A 21,113-nucleotide genomic window follows, 5' to 3' on the forward strand; every position below is an offset into this window, starting at 1 on the left:
GGGTGGAGTTGGGTGGGAATGTGGGGTGGAATGTCGGGTGGACAGGATGGGATGAATTTTGTGTGTATGTGTGTGCAAATGTACTCACCTATGTATAAATGCATATATGTGCACACACTTATTAAATCTTTCTTTACTGGCAGATGTGAGTGCTGTTTTAAACATTTGCTTTTTTCCTTATAGGTTTGGCACTGATATGCAGATGATTAATTTCACAACTGGTGAATTCCAGCTCACCGAAGCTTGCCCTTACCTGGTAGGATGTTATCCTAAAACAGAAAAAAGAATGCCGACAAACTAGACACATGAGCATACGGGCCTCATTGATTTATGTTTAAAATGTCTTTTATGTACTATATATGGCTCTTTTATTTTGATTCTCTGGGCATTAACAATACATAGCAGATTTTTCCAGTTAACTAGTGCAGTAGGAGCTGGGTTTATGTTAGCTCTAAATCATTTTAATTTGATGATTTAGAATCATGTGAGTAAAGAAATAACAGTTGAACAGAGCTTTGTAGAAAACCATGAAACTTGAGACCCCAGAATTTATAATTCTCTTAAGATTCCTTGGCCCTCAAATTCTTTTTTAGGGCAAGATAAGGAAAAACAAATACATTAAAAAAAATCTTCTCTTACTAAACTGTGTTCCTGTTTTTAGCAAGTCACCCAATTTCTGTGATGTTTACCTTATCTATAAAAAAGGACTACTCTAAAATTCTTAAGCCTGTGGGCAATCATGAGGTCTTGCCCAAATACTTAGGAGTAGGAGTAAACATGTCATGTGGTGAAGATGCTATTTGCCTGGGGACTTGGCAGCCTTACTTCTCAGTTTCCACTCAGTCATTCCGTGGCTATTTATATACAGCTGAGTGTTGGCCTTACAGGTATTCTGTGTTTGAGATCAATTCAAAAGTGGAGCATCTGTTGACAAAACTACATACATACACATGTAAACGCACATATGCGGATAACTCTAGTTTTACTACACTATATTTAAGCGCCTTGGGTATTTTCTTCTTTATCTTTATCCCTCCAAAAATATACTGTTGGCTCTAGATTACTTTCAGTAACAGAAGGAGGAAGACCACAGATAACCCATTACCACAGACTCTCCTTTCTTTTCTTAAGTGTTGAGGCAGCACTGGGCGAGCGTTGGGGGGAGTGGTGAAGCCATGCACCCAGGTGTGGTCTTATTCTTGTTAGTGAGTCTGCCCCTCTCTCTCCTTCTCATTTTCTCCACCAGGAGGTCTTCAAGGCTATTCAGGATAATTAGTCCAAAATACTAAATGATATCTTGCCTCACTGGTATTGAATCATGTATAGCTTGAAATTCCAAAAATAATGCCCATTTATTTTAAATCTAAATATTCTATTTAGATGTGAACAGATGATGCAACTCATTTGGAAAAAGTTTTTATCTATGACTATTTTTCCCAAGAAATATTATATATTTTGGGATAAGAGAAATTATTACTATTGTTAATTTATTACATTGACGAAAAGAATAGTTAATATCAGTGCCTTGAAAACACTGAGTTAAAATTTAACTCAAAATTGTTATTAGAATTCTTCATCATGTAAAGAAAGGCTTCCTGCATTTTGATTTTGCTGATTTGCTTTTAGAAATATAGTTCCTTGGGTTAAGAACATTGGAATTTTTTATATACCCTAAAAATGTCAGTGCCTGGCATATAAGAACCATTTAATAGAGGTGCTGTTTTTACTATAAGTTTAACACCAAAAGTCAGCAGCTTTTAAATTCAGTATTCATATTACCTGCGTAAAGCAGGGTTTCTTCCTTCATGGAGTTTATAATTCTAATAAAAATGAATCAAATAATCAAATACTATTACTATTCTTTTTTTCAGATGGCATGGGTAACACTAGCAATAACTGAAAGATAAAAGTTAAAAACAGAAATAATATTCTTCAGGATTATATATTAGCTCTAAGAAATGATACATTGCATTGTTTTTAGTGAGATGGAGCTAGAAAAAGCCGTGGAAAGAGGGAAAGTCCACTTACCAAAAAGATAAAAAGAATTAAACCTTGGATACTAAACTTAGAGCACAAGTTTTATGCCAAAAAAAAAAAAAAAACATGACATCTTGGAGAAAATAGAGGAAGATGTGAATAAATAAAGATCTTTCTTCTGACTGGAGATACTAAATATAATAAAGTATCTAAGTATATAAACTTAAATTCAGTATAAAGAATTTATATAAAGAGATCTTTGGGTTGTCCAGTGGTGGGTGAGTGGTCTTGTCAGATTGCTCTAGCATTCAAGCAGAGGCTGTTGGGTCTGTTTTCTGATTGATGTTGTACATTCAAAGCATCTTTGTGTAGAAAGCTTCTAGCCCCAACTTCCATTCAAACCAGGAAGCAAATCCCCTCTCCAGCATCTGTGTGAGGTTGTCTTGTAGTCTCTGCCTATATTTCTTAGCTATGGCTCAGAAGCTGTTTATTGGAGTGAACTCTCAGGATAAGCAAGTTCTAACAGGTTGATTAGGATGATCAAATCTGGACACTAAAAGAGAAGCAATCGTGTTTAAACTCTAGGATGCACTTAATGACAATGGAAGCTTGCTTTCTAGGAGTATGACATGGTTTTATTTGTTAATTTGCAGGGTACGCATTCTGAGGAATCCAGGTTTGGCATCCTCCACTTACATCTGCAGCCTTTGGAAATGAAAAGGGTTGGCGTAGTTTTCACACCCGCTGACTATGGAAAAGTTACCTCACTCATACTAATCCGGTAGGTGTGTTCCTGTTGTAGAATCTGTTTCTTTCTCGATGACTCATCTGTGTAAATCTCTTTAGCTGATAGTTGACGTTCACTTCTCAGTCAGACCTTCAGGATGAAGGCTGTGTTGCAGGGTAGGAAGAAGTGGAAGCTGAGAAAGAGGTCACTGGAGGCTTGACATGTAATCCCCAGGGCCTCAGTCTCCTCTCTTCTCCAATAGGGAGTGTGCGTGCATGTCTCCAGGAGAGGTAGTGCTTTCCACACAGCTTCTCGTCTGTGCTGTCTCAAAAGGCAGAACACACTCATGCAGATCTACTCCTCTGTCCTTAGCATAGAAAGATCATTAAAGGACTGCTGTAGATATTTTCAGTCTTTAGTATTTGAACAAACTTATATCACTTTCATCTCTTTTTTGCTTCTGAAATTCTCAGTAGCCCAAAGGATAATAGAAAAGGTGTTTCATTGAGCCCATTGGCTCTTTTTATTCCTTTTCTTCCTTTGAAATGAGTTACTGCTGACTGATTTAAGCATGCTTAATGTGTTTTATTTTTAAATTGTTTTCATCTTTAGGTAGTCTTGAGAGTCTTTTAAAAATTTACAGTAAATACAGATATATCTTGAAGCTCTCCTCATCAGTGAGAAGTCCAACACAAATTTAATTTTTAATAAATGACATTTGAGTTATTTTTTCAAAACTTGTAGTATCAGATCACCTGGCAAAAAATTTATTATTCAGAATTTTCTTTAATATATAAGTTTGTTCTTTTGCAAATGAATGATACTAAAAAAAGTTAAAGTTCTTAAGAGTTTATTCATTAAGCATTTTAACTAAAAATACTTGATGACCTGTTGACTTAGTGTTTCTTTTTTTGTTTATTAATTTTTTTTTGATTTAGTGTTTCATTTAAACCGACTCTTCTTTGAAGAGCTAAGGTCCTAGGAAGTGCAGATACAAACTTTATTTCATCCCAGGTTGAACTATCTCAGGCTTGAAAAGAAAGTCTAAATTTTTTGTAGAAATTAATTTACTTTCGGTGGTTTCTGTCCTGTAAATAACATCAGTCATCTATTGCCCCATCACTTAAAGGTTTTTAAATGGTTAATAAAGGCTTTTTAATCCTTTAAAGATGTAAAGCTATTTCAGTGTATTCTATATAATTACAAAAGTAAATGAATTATCTTGCTGCTTCTATAGTATTTACATTATGAGGAGTGGCTTTCACTCCAATATGCATCATTTAAAAATCACTTCCAGGCCAGGTGTAGTGGCTTATGCCTGTAATCTCAGCACTTTGGGAGGCTGAGGTGGACAGATCACCTGAGCCCAGGAGTTCAAGACCAGCCTGGGCAATGTGGTGAAACCTCGTCCCTACAAAAATACAAAGTATTAGCTTGGCATGGTGATGCTTGCCTGTTGTCCCAGCTACTTGGGAGGCTGAGGTAGGAGGATTGCGTGAGCCTGGGAGGTTGAGGCTGCAGTGAGCCGTGATCATGCCACTGCACCCCAGCCTGGGTAGCAGAGCAACATCCTATCTCCTAAATAAATAAATAAAAATTAAAAAAAAAATAATTTCCACCTTTTTGTCCTGGAATTTCAACTAATGAAAAGACACGTGCTAGTCTGAATTACTATTTGATAAAAACCTGACTAGATACATGTTATTTATGGGGTAATATTTTAAATCTTCACTTCAAAAGAAACAGTAGAATTTTATGTCTAGTATCATCCCTAAGGCAGAATTTCTTACGATTACTATGAAAACACCTTAATTCACCCTGTAAATAAGTTTTATCATTTTGTCTAAATTTGTTAGTGTTTGTCTGTGTCCCCCAGTTTATTTATTCAGTTTTTTTTTCTTGAATGTCTGATCACTACCCTGGTTTCTAGTTATTAGAAAAATATATGAGGCTACATGTGTGGGCTGTGGTTGGAAGGGGGTCATCATTGTTTACATGTTCTTGCTGCCGTCAGCTCACTTTGGTACTTGGCAGTGGCAGCTTTTCTTGCCTATGGCTGCACCCTTATTCTGTGAGATGGAAGAAGATACCACACTATTTAAATTGATTTTCTTTTTTAAAACTTCAAAAAAGTTTAAAAATATTCTTGATAACTGGGAATATTTAAATTCAAGTACATTGTACCTTGTGACTCCATGTAATGCCTTTTTATATCTATTTCCTTTCACTACAGGAATAACTTGACTGTTATTGACATGATTGGCGTGGAAGGATTTGGAGCAAGAGAGTTATTAAAAGTGGGTGGAAGACTTCCTGGTGCAGGAGGCTCACTCCGATTTAAGGTGCCCGAGTCCACGCTGATGGACTGCCGTAGACGTGAGTTCATATGTGTGGCACTCTGACAGGGGAGGTTGGCATTAAAGCTGAGAGTGAAAGGATTCTATAAATTCTAAATTTTAAATTCTAAAATTTTAAATTTTTAAATTCTAAAAATTTATAGTAAATTCATTGTATTGATGCAAATAATTAAATCAGGCAAACATTTGAGCATATATAGGCTGGTACCCCTGGATTAGAGTGGTATCTTTAGATATTTAACTCAACTTAGATAATAGACATAAGTTAGATAGTGGTGCAGGCCTTTATTAGTCTGTTCTCATATTGCTGTAAAGAAATTCCTGAAACTGGGTAATTTATGAACAAAAGAGTTTTAATTGGCTCATGGCTCTGCAGGTTGTGTAGGAAGCATGATGCTGGCATCCGCTCAGCTTCTGAGGAAGCCTCAGGAAACTTACAATTATGACAGATGATGAAGGGAAAGCAGGCACATCTTACATAGCTAAAGCAGGAGCACGAGAGGGGAGAAGGTGTCACACACTTTTAAACAACCAGATCTCACGACAACTCACTATCACAGTGACAGCATTGCGGGAGTTGGGGGAGGGTGCTAAACCATGAGAGACCACCCCCATGATCCATTGACCTCCCATCAGGTCCCACCTCCAACATTGGGGATTAGAATTGAACATGAGATTTTGGTGAGGACGCAGATCCAAACCATATCAGCACCTGTAGTCCCAGCTACTCAAGAGGCCAGGGTGGGAGAATCACTTGAGCTTAGGAGTTTTAGGCCAACCTGAGCAACACTGCAAGACCCCCTCTCTAAAACAAACAAAAAAGATACAGAGGGAAAAAAGATTGTGTAATTGCTAAATTATCAGAGTACTGTTAAATATTTAAAATAAATACATGAAGCAGTTAATTTGGCTGTCAGTTACCTAACCACAGAAAATCACTGAAATGATGACTGGAGAAAACATCAAAAGTGTGCTAACCAATAGCACTTTTTGTGATGATGAAAATATTCTCTATCTGTGTCCTCCAAGACAGCCACTAGCCACATGTGGTTAAGAAGTCTTTTAAAATGGCCGGGCATGGTGGCTTATGCCTGTAATCCCAGCACTATGGGAGGTTGAGGCAGGTGGATCACCTGAGGTCAGGAGTTCGAGACCAGCCTGGCCAGCATGGTGAAACCCCTTCTCTACTAAAAATACAGAAATTAGTCAGGCATGGTGTCGCTTGGGAGGCTGAGAGAGGAGAATCTCTTGAACCCAGGAGGCGGAGGTTGCAGTGAGCCAAGATCGTGCCGGTGTACTCCAGCCTGGACGACAAGAGTGAAGACTTCATCTCAAAAAAGGAAAAAGAAAAAAATAAATCTTTAAAAATAACTAGTTGCTGGGTGTGGTGGCTCACGCCTATAATCCCAGCACTTTGGGAGTCCAAGGTGGAAAGATTTCTTGAGCTCAGAAATTTGAGACCAGCCTGGGCAACAAAGCAAGACCTCATCTCTGCTAAGAATAAGAGAAAATTAGCTAGGCATGGTGGTAGATGCCTGTAGTCCCAGTTAGTCAGGAGGCAGAGGTGGGAGGATTGATTGAGCCCAGGAGAGCTGGTCTGCAGTGAGCTACGATCATGCCACTGCACTCCAGCGTGGGTGACAGAGTGAGACCCTGTCTCAGAAAAAAAAAAAAAAAACATCAAAAATAAAAATAACTGGTGTGACTGATGAAATTAATTTGAAATTTAGTTTAAATAGCTGCATGTGTCTAATGGCTACTGTATCAGACAGTGCAGATTTAGAAATACATTAACATATTGCACTAGAAAATTTTAGAATTATGCATGTATTTAAACTACTTATGTTAGTTTCAGCAACTTCCTCAGGAACTGAAACAGAAATAAACAATGTAAAATGCTTTTAGTGAATTCTTATTTTCCTATTACTATTTTTAATTTTATAAAAACACTGAAAGCATTTTAGTGTAACTATGTTTTCTACAGAGAAACCTGGCTGGTGAAACCATTGGATAATTTGTAGGACTATTTTAATGGCTGAGTAGATTTTTGTTTGTTTTAGAAAACTATACTAAATGGGCACTGAGTTTGAAAAGATTTATTAGAGGCCAGGCATGGTGGCTCATACCTATAATCCCAGCACTTTGGGAGCATGAGGCAGACGGATCACTTGTGACCAGAAGTTTGAGGCCAGCCTGGCCAATGTGGTGAAGCCCTGTCTCTACTAAAAATACAAAATTAGCTGGGTGTGGTGGCACATGCCTGTAATCCCAGCTACTTGGGAGGCTGAGGCAAGAGAATTGCTTGAAACTGGAAGGTAGAGTTTGCAGTGAGCTGAGATTATATCACTGCACTCCAGCCTGGGTGACAGAACAAGACTGTCTCAAAAAAAAAAAAAAAAGATTTGTTAGTAATTTTACATTCCAAATTCTTCTTTACAATATTTATTATTCCATTTTTTCATTCAGTTATTTAGAGTTGACTTTGAATGATAGAATTAAGAAGTAATATAAAAACTATAGAACCAGACCTGTCGCCATAGCTCATGCCTGTAATCCCAGCACTTTAGGTTTCTGAGGTTGGAGGATTGCTTGAGCCCAGGAGTTCAAGGCCAGCCTGGGCAACATAGTGAGACCCCATCTCTACAAAAAATTAATTACCTGGCTGTGGTGGAGTGTGCCTGTAGTCCTAGCTACTTGGGAGGCTAAGGTCAGAGGATTGTTGGAGTCCAGGAGTTCAAGGCTGCAGTGAGCTATGATCTCACCACTATACTCCAGCCTGGGCAACAGAGTGAGACCCTGTGTCTAAAACAAACAAACAAACACCTGTAGAACCAGATAAAATATTAGTCCTTATGTGGGATAGATTGTGTGTTATAAATTCACAAGGATATTTTAAAATTGTCATAATCTTTCTTTTTTCAAACTCAGTATAAAATGTGTTCTTGTAATAGTATAGCACAGGTTTGAACTGTGTTTCTAGCAGCTGTGATGGATTTATACAGAAGCACTTATACATCCTCTTAACTGGTGCCTGGTTCAATGTGAGTGAGAATTATAGGGCATGGGGCATATGGTGGCTTATAGTAAATCAAACTATTTGACTTTTGAGAAGAACCAACTTTTAACCTTAACCTTTAACAAGTAAAGGGACCAAAGAAGAGATTTTAGTTACTTTTTGTATCTTGGTAGAGCATTTCATGTAAGAAAAGTCTTGCCTACTTAAGTATCTCTGTTATATCCTAGAACAGAATCTATAATTGTTCTAGAAATTAGGTAGAAATCATACTTTGAGCTTATGTTGGATTTTTTTCGCATTTTAGTAATGTAGATCATGGTTTGGTTTATTCAATAAATATCGATCCGATAAATTATTTTAAATAAATTTTATAGTTCACATATACTAAATATCTTTTTTTGGTTCCCATTAGAACTGAAAGACAGTAAGCAAATTTTATCTATTACAAAGAACTTTAAAGTTGAGAATATTGGACCTCTTCCTATAACTGTTTCGTCTCTGAAAATTAATGGGTATAACTGCCAAGGTTATGGATTCGAGGTGCTGGATTGTCATCAGTTTTCCCTGGACCCAAACACATCCCGCGATATCAGCATTGTGTAAGCATTGGGCTTTAACTTGATTTCAGTTTTGTGGTGCATTTAACAATGTGAGGAGGAAAACTTTTTCTATTGTTAAGACATCTTATGTTGTTTTAATGTAAATATTTCTTTTGTAGGAGTAAGATGTGTTGTCATTATTTTGCCTTGTGGCTAAAATTAAAACAATTAAAAGTTCATAAAGATGACTCTTATTTTCAGGTTCACTCCAGACTTTACCTCCTCCTGGGTAATTCGGGACCTAAGTCTTGTAACCGCAGCGGACCTAGAATTTCGCTTCACTCTCAATGTGACTCTCCCTCATCACCTGTTGCCCTTGTGTGCAGACGTGGTTCCAGGACCCAGCTGGGAGGAGTCATTTTGGAGGCTCACGGTCTTCTTTGTCAGGTAAACCACTACTGTCTCCCTTGTTCTCTCACTGAGTAGAGAAGTCATCCAGGCAAGTTGTGTGAAAACGTGAACTGCCCGACTGTAGTCAAAGTATATGAATTGAGTGGAATTGTTACTGCTTCAAGAACTGTGACATACATGAAGTATTCACTGGTACACTTTAAGGTTATAGTAAACTAATCGTAAGAGAGTCATAGGACCTAGAAGTATCATAGACAGTTGTGCTCCATATATAGTATGTTCATAGGCAGTCATGGTGGATGATATGAATGTTAATTACTTGTGTTAGCTCATGCAGTGATGATTTGAGATTAGGAGGCTGGAATGACCCTTTTTGAGTGATTTCATAAAAATGGAATTGTAATGTCAAATTTATAAATATGCACAATTTTGGAAACTTGTGTGTGTGTTTAATCTTTAAGGAACATCAGAAATGATGTGATAAATCTTAGGGAATTTTAATACTGCATCTTCAGATGTTTTTCTTAAATCATTCCCCACTCTTCTGTAATGAAACTAGTCTTTTGAATGCCAGTCAGAACCATGCAATACTGAACCTTGTTGCTTTCTTCCTCAGTTTGTCCCTGTTGGGTGTGATTTTAATAGCCTTCCAACAAGCACAGTACATTCTCATGGAATTCATGAAAACAAGACAGAGGCAAAATGCTAGCTCCTCTTCACAGCAAAACAATGGTCCTGTGGATGTAATCAGCCCCCATTCTTACAAGTAAGAATTCTTATAGTGTGGTTGGGAGCGGGGGTGGTTTCTCACTTTTGATATTACTCATTTCTGATTTAATTTTAAGTAAACATAAATTTTGATTCCACATTTGCTTTCATAAAATTTTAAGTCATTATGTGAACAGCTGCCCCATTATTATTATGAGATAGTCTCCATGCAAGGACTTAGTTGATGGGTATTCTCATTGGCAGAAAACTCTTGGAGCTTTGGAAGAAGGGAAGGTAAAACTTACAGTCAGTACTGATTGCTACCCTTTTCTCATGGATATGGAAGCGGACAAGTAGAGTTTGATTTGATTTGCCTCTATGCTAAATGTTTTTCTTCTTAAATTCAGAAGCAATTGCAAGAACTTTCTCGATACATATGGCCCCTCTGATAAAGGCAGGGGGAAGAACTGCCTTCCAGTGAACACTCCCCAAAGCAGGATCCAGAATGCTGCAAAGAGGAGCCCAGCCACCTATGGTCATTCTCAGAAGAAGCACAAATGCTCAGTGTATTACAGTAAACACAAAACCAGCACAGCTGCGGCCAGCAGCACCAGCACGACTACTGAGGAAAAACAGACTTCACCCCTGGGCAGCTCACTGCCTGCTGCTAAAGAGGACATTTGCACTGATGCCATGGGTGAGAACTGGATCAGCCTCAAATATGCAAGTGGCATAAATGTCAACCTGCAGAAGAATTTAACCCTTCCCAAAAACTTACTGAATAAAGAAGAAAACACACTGAAAAACACAATTGTTTTCAATAATCCTTCTTCAGAATGTAATATGAAGGAGGGAATACAGACATGTATGTTTCCTAAGGAAACTGACATTAAAACTTCAGAGAACACAGCCGAGTTCAAGGAACGGGAGCTGTGTCCACTGAAGACCTCCAAGAAACTACCTGAAAACCATTTACCAAGAAACTCACCTCAGTACCACCAGCCAGACTTGCCAGAAATTTCCAGGAAAAATAATGGTAATCTTTTCATCCCCTTTGATAATTCTCTCCTGTTTGTACCCAGTCTGTTTTTAATGGAATTGTTCTCACCTGTGACCGTTAGTTTTAATTGTGGATGCTGAGTTTTAGCAAAGGTTTAAATGTTGAAAAAAGACAAAATGAAAAGTTCAAGACAAGACATCAAGCTTTTAAAATGTTGTGACTAAGAGGTTTAAATTTTAGTACATAAGTTTAGAAGACTATGAATATCATATTTTCTTGTTGGGATGACATGGACACCTTTTTCTAATTTATTTATTTATTTGAGATGGAGTCTTGCTGTGTCGTCCAGGCTAGAGTGCAGTGGTGTGATCTTGGCTCACTGTAACCTCCGCCTCCTGGGTTCAAGTGATTCTCTTGCCTCAGTCTCTCGAGTAGCTGGGATTACAGGTGTGTGCCACCACACCTGGCTAATTTTTGTAATTTTAGTAGAGACGAAGTTTCACCATGTTGGCCAGGCTGGGCTCAGACTCTGACCTCAAGTGATCCACCCCTTCGGCCTCCAGAAGTGCTGGGATTATAGGCGTGAGCCACCGAACCTGGCCTAAATTATTTTTTTTAACTCAGATTTTCAGACTATCTGTAAAAATTAATCAGCCCATGAAATGTTTCTGACTGAACAAAACTTCAGCTATTTTATTTAACAGCTGCCACCATCTCAGGTTTCCTGGCCCTGGTTCTTCTCTAATTGTATTCCTTGGTTAAAAGAAGACAGATGTTCTCATGTACCAAAAACAGTTAAGGAAAATACAAGCCAAAGTAGACTAGGAGGATGACCTCCATTGGGAATTGTCATTATCCTTTAATAGATCCCTTTGGCCTCTAGCATAAGGGCCTGTGCTTATTTATTTTCTTTTTTTGTCCACCCTGACCATTTTAATATACGTATTTCTGTACCTGTTATAGTCAGATTTGTTTTAGTTTGTTTGAAATAAGTCTGGCTCTATCACCCAGGTTGGACTGCAGTGGCGCAATCTTGGCTCACTGCAGCCTCCACCTCCCGGGCTCAAGCCATTTTCCCATCCCAGCCTCCTGAGTAGCTGGGACTACGGGCACATGCCATCATGCCCAACTAATTTTTGTACTGTTTTGTAGAGATGGGGTTTCACCATGTTAGGCAGGCTGAGCTCGAGCAATCTGCCTGCCTTGGCCTCCTAAAATGCTGGGATTACAAGTGTGAGCCACTGCTCCCAGCCTATGGTCAGATTTTTGACAATTTTTAATCTGGAAAACTCAGTCACCTTTTGTCTTATTTGAAGCATCTAAATATAACTTCATCTTTTTCACTTCTTGATATTGGAGAAGAGGTACAGAAATATTATGAATTGACTACTTCTGATGAGCTTTTTATGCATTTGGTGAAAATCCTCAACTGAATTTTAAATGTTCTGTATAAGGACATTTCTAATTTAAAAGAAAGTTGGAGTCCTCTGAGGGGAATGTGGTCTAGGCAGCTGCACACATGCATTCTTGGTGCGTTTAGTCCAACCTGTTTGTACCGTTTCCCCTGGCAGTGGTGCACACGCCTGAAGTGGACTTATGTCTGCAGGGTGGACACTGTGCCCTGTCTCCTCCACCTGGCGTGTGAGTATGCCCCCTGGTAATGCAGTTCACCCAGATCTTCAAATCAAACCATGGCATACCTTGTCTGTGGATGTATTATGATGGGGTGATTGGGTGTCTTATTCTGTTTCTCTCCCAGACACTCTCTGGGGTCTAGAATACAAAACATTTGTGAAAAGGTGAATTATGGAGTGAGCCCTGTTGGACATTTCCCCTGTTACGTGAGTCTTTTAGGCTTGAGCACAGTCTTTGACATAGGATGACTTTGCACACACTTGAAATTAGAGTTGAGGGAATCCTCCCTCCAGAAGTGCTTCTTCCGTGATCCCTTGTGCCCACAAGAGATATGTGCCTGCAAGATGCAATGCCCGTGGCAGTGTGGTAGATGGATGGGAGGGACCTTCTATATCTTAATACTTTAAAGCAGTTGAAATATAAAGGCATGGATGAGAAATGTAGTGTCAGAGTAGGTCAGAGGATTTGAATTCTTCTTCAGGATCCTCCTGTCCAGTACTTGACATTCAATGCCAATAGCTGAGCCAAGATGAGCAGGTAATAACACTTTAATAAGTGTGAGTAAATTTAATATGGGAGTCTGGAAACATAGAGTTTGCCTGTATCATTGTAGATGGTAAACCTGCCCAGAATCTTTCCTTCCTGTACAGATTACTAGTATGCTTATAATGTTTTAAATGGCAACAAATCTTTCACTGCCAGAATTTAAAAATACTGTTTGGCTGGATCAGCAGCATGTTAAGTGGTACCAGAGTGATTGTTGATCAGATCAAGTAAGAGCTGAGGAAAGAACTTTTGCTTTCCACCATGTTCAGACCAGCAAATTCAGAGGTGCTAATTCACGGTCCTCTACGTGTCTACAGAAGTTATATGTTAGCAGGAGATTCCTCCCAGGGAGGTTTGTACACGGACATGCATTTTGTTCTGACTGTTTTATGTTCACAGCACTGTCCTGGGAAAATATCCGAGATGTTAAAAAGTGAATAAATTGCCTGCTATCCATGTACAATTTAAAATTGTTCAAGAATTTTAAATATTAAAAATAAGAAAGGACCGAAAAATCTAGGGAAAGATAATTATAGTCTGAAGGGAGGGTTTGGAGTTTTTTTGTAATATTAAGGGTTTGGGGCTCTGTTGAATTTCAGAGGAAAGCATTGCAATAACTTGGCAAATGATAAACGCGTATAATTGACAGGTAAGTCACAAGTGCAAAGAATGCTTGAGAATGAGAAAACCATATATATAAGAACCTTTAAGTTTTTACTTCCAGCTTTGAGCGTTAGTTCTTTGCTAGTTTTGAAAAGTATTTTACTTTGTGAAATGTGTGCTGTTTCCATTGTAAGATCTTTTCTAGAATCTGAAGAAAACAGCTTGGTCTTTGAGCTGGACTCAACCTGCCTGATAGCTGAGAATCCTAAGTGCCAGTCACGTTGTCTCCTGTGTGACTGGCAGTTAGGATTCCAGCAGAATGGGAACTCACTCAGTGTGTTTGCCACATTTTAGCCATTTCTCCCAAAGTATACAAATGGTCTGTAGAAACCATTCTAGTCATAAGATTGCCTTTAAAGGGAAAAAGGGAAAGGTGGGGACAGTCCCGCCTCTTAAGAATACCTTAAGTGATTTTCCTAACCTATCAGAACTCCTGGAGGCACCTGAATAATCTGCCTTCTCCTATTCTGAGGCTTCCCCCCACCCCCAGGTGTGGCTTATTGTGTGAGAAGAAAATGTTCTAGGGTATGTATGAATGGCTTTGACTACATACTTGCCATCGAGAAACAGAATATTTTGTAAGTAATAGAAAATGTGTCATATTTGGGAGGCCGTGATGGGCAGATCACTTGAGCCCAGGAGTTCCAGGCCAGCCTGGGCAACCTGGTGAAACTCCATCTCTACCAAAAGAAGTATATGTATATATATAGTAGCCAAATGTAGCCAGGCATGGTGGTACATGATCATGGACCTGTGGTCCCAGCTACTTGGGAGGCTGAGGTGGGAGAATCACTTGAACCCAGGAGGTCAAGGCTGCAGTGAGCCGTGATTGTGCCACCGCACTCCAGCCTGGGCAATGAGTGAGACCCTGTCTCAAAAATAAAAGCAAAAACAAAAAATGAAAAAAAAAAATGTGTCTATCCCTTTTCTACTCCATTTCCCCTGCCTGCTTCGGAGAGGCCTGTAGTAAACAATTAATTAAAATTCTCAATAGAAATAAAGTCTGCTGACATTCTTTAGGGCTCTGTTTTTCTACACTTGTTTTTTGGCATCAACTTGTCAAACAACTGTCAAACAGTTAAACTTGTCAAACATTCGTTACACGTTCCAGAACCTCTTGGTCATCTGACAAGAGTGGGGCTTTATGTGTAATGTAAATGATCTTGTGAATATAGCTCTTTTTAAATGTTTGTAACCATTTTCACTGTCTGATCAAAATGTAGATTAGAATTATGGCTAAAGACAAGCTATGGTTGGCCGCAGCACTACCAAGGAGAAATAGTGAGCAAATTATTTCACGGATTTCTACCTGTAATAATGTAAAGGTATAATTAAATTTGATAATAGCTCAAGCCTTGAGCTTAACAGTACCTGAAAGTTTTCACTGAATTAGATTCCTCACCTTTCTGAAATTATTGGTATTTGCAGAAATTCCAAAAATGTTCCTATTTACTTACAGATACTATTAACTTGAAATGAAGATTTAATGGTTTATTCAAAACAGACCACGTGATTGTGATTAGATTTGAGACAGTTCAACTTTAAGCAGGTTACTGAGGAGATCACTTGTTTCTTGTTCTTCCATTTGTTTCTGTTTTTTAACCACTTTTAAAAGGAATTACTGACCTATAAAGCTGTACATACTTAATGTATGCGTCTTGATGAGTTTGGGAATAAGTGTACATCGTGAAACCATTACCACCGTGAAGGGCATTAACATATGCACCTCCCAACGTCTTCTCCTGCCCCCTTTATTATTATTAGTGTTCTTTCCATTTGTTTTTGATTTTTAACTGTGGTACAAACACTCTTACTCAGTGAGATCATGGGGAAGTTGCACACTTAATAGGATGACTTGGTGTATTAGGCTGTTTTTCACTGCCATAAAGAAATACCAGAGACTGGATAATTTATAAAGAGGTTTAATTGGCTCACAGTTCTGTGGGCTGTACAGGCTTCTGCTTCTGGGGAGACCTTAGGAAACACAGTTATGGTGGAGGGGTAAAGGGGAAGCAAGCACGTCTTGCGTGGTGGGAGCAGGAGGAAGAGAGAGTGAAGGGGGAAGTGCTACACACTTTTAAACAACTAAATCTCGTGAGAACTCTCTCACTATCATGAGAACAGCCAGGGAGAAGTCTGCCCCCATGATCCAGTCACTTCCCACCAGGCCCCTCCTCCAACATTGAGGATTACAATTTGACATGAGATTTGGGTGGGGACACAGAACCAAACTATATTGCATGGATTGACCCCATTTGTAAATGACGTATGTGTTTGGTATCCCATATTCTTGAATGCTTTCATGTTAGAATTTCTCAGAGTCACTGCAGAACTTCTTGTTAACATTCATTTTATTGTTTGTCCTGATTCTTGGCCCCATAGAAGGCATTACTGATTTTCTAAAAGTCTGCACATTATTACTTTTTGGGGATGGTTTTGTACTGGCTATTAAATTTGGATCCTTCCTAAGAAACTTTGATGACTAATACTTTTAGTACTATATTCTTGGCCTGAAGAAAACTTAAGGAAATCCATTTTCTCACAAATTAGGACCAGGAGAGTAATGGCACCTATTTTTTTGAGGCAAATATCTGTATTGTATTTCATACTTATGGCTTCCAGAATCCAAAGGGATATTCTTCTTATGCTTTCTTTTTCTGGTACGGACCCTGTCTGCCTTGCTTTTGGCTGTCTGCTTTACTGTTTCACAGTGCTTGATGTTTTCCTTTGTGGATATCTAACCGCCAGTTTGTGTTTTAGAAGGAATTAAATTTCAAAGGTGATCTGTGCTAAAGAATGACTTTTAATTTTGACAAGGTAGGAAATGGAGGGTAATGAAGATTCCACAGGGCTGCTGTTAGATGCTCTTGGTTCGGAAATGCACAGGTTTGAAAGGGATCTGAAAGTTGTGTCCCAGCAGTCCTCTAAATGAAGTTGATCTAAACCCTCTAGGCAAATAGTTGACTGTCCTATAGAGACAGAAATTCCCGGGAAATAGCATTAGTAGCCTTTGATTCAGATCTTCACTAATTCTAAGTTATTCCTGGTTATTAAAGGAAGCAGTTGATAGTGATCAGCTTTGTCTCTGGATATGACTTTGGCCATTGTATTTCCATCACAGCCAAAAGCATTAAAAACATGCCATGATGCTTTATTTTATTTATGTAATGAGTCTGGCCAAAGGATTATTTTCTGTATTCATTTTGTGACATTTGGAGAATATAACCTTAATTTTGGGATAGAGCCCCTTTTTCTGAAAGTATAAGACCTAATATGTCCTGGTTGTACTTAAACCATAAAAGCCTGCATTACTTTACAAGGTGTGTGCCATTTGCTTGCCTGGCATTTTTATGGTTACATAATATTTATATAATTTTCTGTTAACCAAATAAAAGTATGTTTACCTGGTAAGTGTTATTTGAAAACTTTATGTATCTTGCTTTGAGTGAGTTTAATTTGTAGCCTCAGAATTTCAGAATCAGAGGGGACTTGACTGCTCCTTTCCTTCTGTGGGTGAGAGACCTGCCCTGCCTCAAGTCCCACAGAAGGGCTGGATTGGAGCCTCTGCTGGTAATCTGGTTAGGTGTCCATCCTACCAGAGCCTGCAGTCTGCTTTGCTGGGAAATATTTGCTCTGCCCTATGGTCATCTAGACTTCTCAAATTTCAAAGGTATTGTTAGGGATTCTTAGTTCAAGAAAAAAGAAGAAGGTACTGAAATACATCGTTTCAAATTAGAAAACAGGCCAGTTATTGTGGGGTTGAAGTTCATTTGCCTTTATTGTGGGATAAGAGATAGAAGAAGTATACTTATGAAATCACTTAAAAGAAAAATGGAAGAAAACATATTTTCAGAAAAGGTTCCTCCCAGCACCCACTTTTGCCATCTGATTAATCAGCTGTTGGCTCCTCTGCCGATTGGCTGCTCCACAGGGGCAGGGCGGGCATTCACTGTAGCAGGGAGGACCTTCCATGAAACAGTCATGTGTCCTTTGGTGGGGATGCTTTACATTTGTATCTGTTCTGTTTTCATCTTTACAACTGTCAAACAAGAGAGGCAAGGAAGCTGGGGTTGTGTTCATTTTATAAATAAGAAAACTAAGGCACAGGCAGCTTAAGAGACTTAACTTTGACTGTAAAACTGATTAGTGGCTGTCGTGACCAGAATCCAAGTCTTTATCCTTCTCTCCCTCTTTGCCAGCTTAAAAACATGTATATATAAAATATACATCACAGAAAACTTATTTTAACCATTTTAAATTATCAAATGCAGTGGCATTAAGTATATTCACATAGTTGTGCAACCATCACCACTGTCCATATCCTTTTCCATTTCCAGAAGTTTTAATAATCTCAGACAGTAAATCTGCACCCATTACATAATAAATACCCATTATCTCCTTTCCCCAGCCCCTGGTAACCACCAGTCTACTTTCTGTCTCTATGAATTCGATTACTCTAGCTCCCTCATGGGTGGAATCATAAAACATTTGTCCTTTCATATCTGGCTAAGTTCACTTAGCATGATGTCTTCAAGGTTCATCCATGTTGTAGCATGTGCCAGACTTTCATTCCTTTTTTGAAAAAACCATCTTGACCATCTTAACCGTACAGTTCAGTAGTTTTAAGTATTTCACATTGTTGTGCAATGAGTCACGCTGAATGGTATTCTGTTGTATGTATATACCATATTTTGTTTATCCATTTATCCGTCAATGGACACTTGGCATTTTCCCACCTTCTGGTTATTATGAATAATGATGCTGTGAATATTGGTGTCCCTCCTACCTTTTTCCCTTGACCTCTTTTAAAGACTTTTTGTAGAACTCTTAATATAAATATATTTTCATCTATGAACAAAATAAATTTCTAGAGCGTCATGGATGTTAAAAACAATGCTAAATTTAATTTAACTCTCATGAAGTCCAATTAGATGTTTGGTGTAGGAAAGAAGATGGGGAATGTGAGTGGAAACTATTAGCTAGAAATTGAATTGTTTTTGTTTATTAAAGGGAATAACCAGCAAGTACCTGTCAAGAATGAAGTAGATCATTGTGAAACTTTGAAGAAGGTGGACACAAAGCCTTCTTCAGAAAAGAAGATTCACAAAACATCTAGAGAAGACATGTTTTCTGAGAAACAGGACATACCTTTCGTAGAGGTCTGTATTTTTTTTCTTGCCTATTAAAAACAAAATCCATTTTTAGGACTGTGTATTAAGTGAATATGTATATTTCATATGTTTCACTGCATTTGAATCCATATTAATAACTGGTGAGTTTGATGTGTGTGTGTTCAGAGAATTTTATTTACCTTCTAATTATATAGATGTTACTACAGTAATTTTTAGAGAAACCAGATAGCTTTTACTCTGAAGAGAATCTGTTCTTAAGCAAATGGGTCATTCCTAGGTAACGATGGCAGAGTAGAACTTAACTAACATATTCCTTCTATCCAGTTATTACTGAACATCTATATTTTAGGGCATACTCTTGCTGAGTTGTATTGCTTTTTGTCTGTCTTTGTCCTCATATCTATTATCGTCTTCTGTCTAAAAGATGAGAAAAGTATTCATGATATAATAGAAGAAAATTTTCCTCATATGAGGGAAGAACTAACTTTGTAGATCAAAAGGGCACAATGTGTACAACAGGAAAAATTGATACATCATAATGGGAATAGGCACTTAGTTAAATTAATTGAACTTCAAATATAAAGAGTTGTGCATAGACAGAAAAATCAAGAAGTACAAACTTAAGCTTGCCTCAGACTTTTCAATAGGAACGTCTAACACCAGGAAACAGTGGAGTAGTATCATTGAGAGAATGGAAATGTAAACAAAGAATATTGCATCCAGCCAAGTTAATACTCAAGTTCAAAGGCAACAGGCAGACATCCTTAAATACAAATGAAATCATAAGCCATTCTTGTAAAATCAAGTTAATGAAATTTAGCCAAGCAAGATAGAAGTTCAAATAAACACGCAGATGGAAGAAGGCATAATAAAGGTCTCTTGTTGAGGTTTCAATCCATTTTATATCCAGAATGAAGACTAAAAATTTGGCAGTTATAACCACAGAACAGATTGGAAAATTGAAATTTTAACCAAGTAAAAATAGTAATATAATCTGCAAAAACCAGGAGGTGGGATTGAGAGGTAGGTGAAAATAAATTTTAATTTTAATCTTTCTCAGTAGAGAGCCAGTACTATGAAAACATGAAACGTGTAGTTTAAAAGGGTGATAACTTAAGAAAATATTTTTACAGTCTTTTTCTTAACCTTAGAGAGATCATTAAGGAATTAATATTGCATGTATTGAAGAAATAATTATTTGAAACTTGACAGTTCCCTTGGTTCTACTTTGGTTTATTTTTCTTATGTTAAATTTATATAAAATTGACCCTTACATTTTTAGTTAAAAATTATATATATTCCTAGTGTTATAAATTATTCCCATCATCTGTACTGCCATTCTTTCATATGTGTAGGCTCATAGAAAAATACTCACGAATGAGGTTTGCAAAGTAATTAATGGGAGACCCTGGTTATTTCTGAGTGGTGGGATTTTGGATTATTTCTTTTTCCTTCTTTATTTTCTTCTCTTTTATTAAAACTTTATAACAAACATGAGTTTTTTTATTCAAATAAAGTAGAAATGATACAAAATAAGTATGTTGCAAGCAGTCCAAACTACAAATTTACAGTCTGTTTGGAAAGAAAGACAAGAGGTTTCTGTGTAACCAAACACCAAGATTCATAGTAGAGGGGACTTCAGAGATTGAAAAGTCTGTGTAGGCAAGGGTGCCGTGGAAAGCTCCCAGAGGAGGTGGAAACTTGTGCAGGTAGCATGTGGAAGAACAGAGAAGGGAAGATGGGCAGTGGGCAGCACTGAGCCCTGCAGGTAGAGGAACCATTGAGGCATAATTGGGTGCAGTTAGGGAGCCATCTGACTTGGAAGAAGCTACCTTTGGGGAAGTAATGGGAGGGAGGGGTCAGAGTCCTCCTAGGTCGGAAGGCCATTGAATGCTGATTGAAAGTTCAGACTTTCTTCCCTAGGTCTTGATGGGAAGCACAAATGGTGACATAGGCTAAGTGAAAGCAATAGGAAGGTGGTGGTATCCATAGAGAACTGAATTGTTGCCTGCTAAGGAATTTCAGAATCAAATTTGTTAAAAGCACATTTGTCCAAACAAAAAGTTTTGGAGGATTTGGCCTGACGATTGCTGCTTTGGCACCTTTCTGCAGATTTTGGGGAGCTATTGAAGGTTTCTGAGTTGGTGGGGGGCGGCGGGATGGACAGTGGTTAAGAAATTGAAAGCAACCTGTGGACTGTGATCTTCCTGAAGGTAATAATTGGATGTTGTTCAATTCAGTTTTATAAAGACTGTCAGGATGCCTGTTACGTAGAACTAGTGTAGTTGAATAAATGCTTGAATGAATGTGAATATAAGACATTATTGGAAGATCATTCTCAATGTTTTGGCAATTGAATTGGAGAGGGAAGAAATGGATACCAGCTCTTTTCTAACAAAGAG

General features: G+C 38.1%; 1 protein-coding gene across 8 annotated transcripts in view; it reads left to right on the top strand.

Annotated features, from left to right (window-relative positions):
• TMEM131L (transmembrane 131 like) overlaps positions 1 to 21,113 on the top strand; it is a 170,717-nt gene that overhangs the window by 127,704 nt on the left and 21,900 nt on the right. For 7 of the 8 annotated variants that reach the window (XM_003822591.6, XM_024928630.4, XM_008976170.5 and 4 more), the window contains 8 exons: positions 184 to 256; positions 2,631 to 2,758; positions 4,938 to 5,080; positions 8,490 to 8,676; positions 8,878 to 9,063; positions 9,644 to 9,793; positions 10,143 to 10,771; positions 18,590 to 18,738. In XM_003822591.6, the coding sequence (XP_003822639.4) occupies positions 184 to 256; positions 2,631 to 2,758; positions 4,938 to 5,080; positions 8,490 to 8,676; positions 8,878 to 9,063; positions 9,644 to 9,793; positions 10,143 to 10,771; positions 18,590 to 18,738 (1,645 nt within the window). The remainder of the gene's footprint in view (positions 1 to 183; positions 257 to 2,630; positions 2,759 to 4,937; positions 5,081 to 8,489; positions 8,677 to 8,877; positions 9,064 to 9,643; positions 9,794 to 10,142; positions 10,772 to 18,589; positions 18,739 to 21,113) is intronic. The other variant, XM_034959296.3, reaches the window with a different exon arrangement.

The sequence above is a fragment of the Pan paniscus genome, chromosome 3 (assembly GCF_029289425.2).
Source record: "Pan paniscus chromosome 3, NHGRI_mPanPan1-v2.0_pri, whole genome shotgun sequence".
Lineage (NCBI taxonomy): Eukaryota > Metazoa > Chordata > Mammalia > Primates > Hominidae > Pan > Pan paniscus.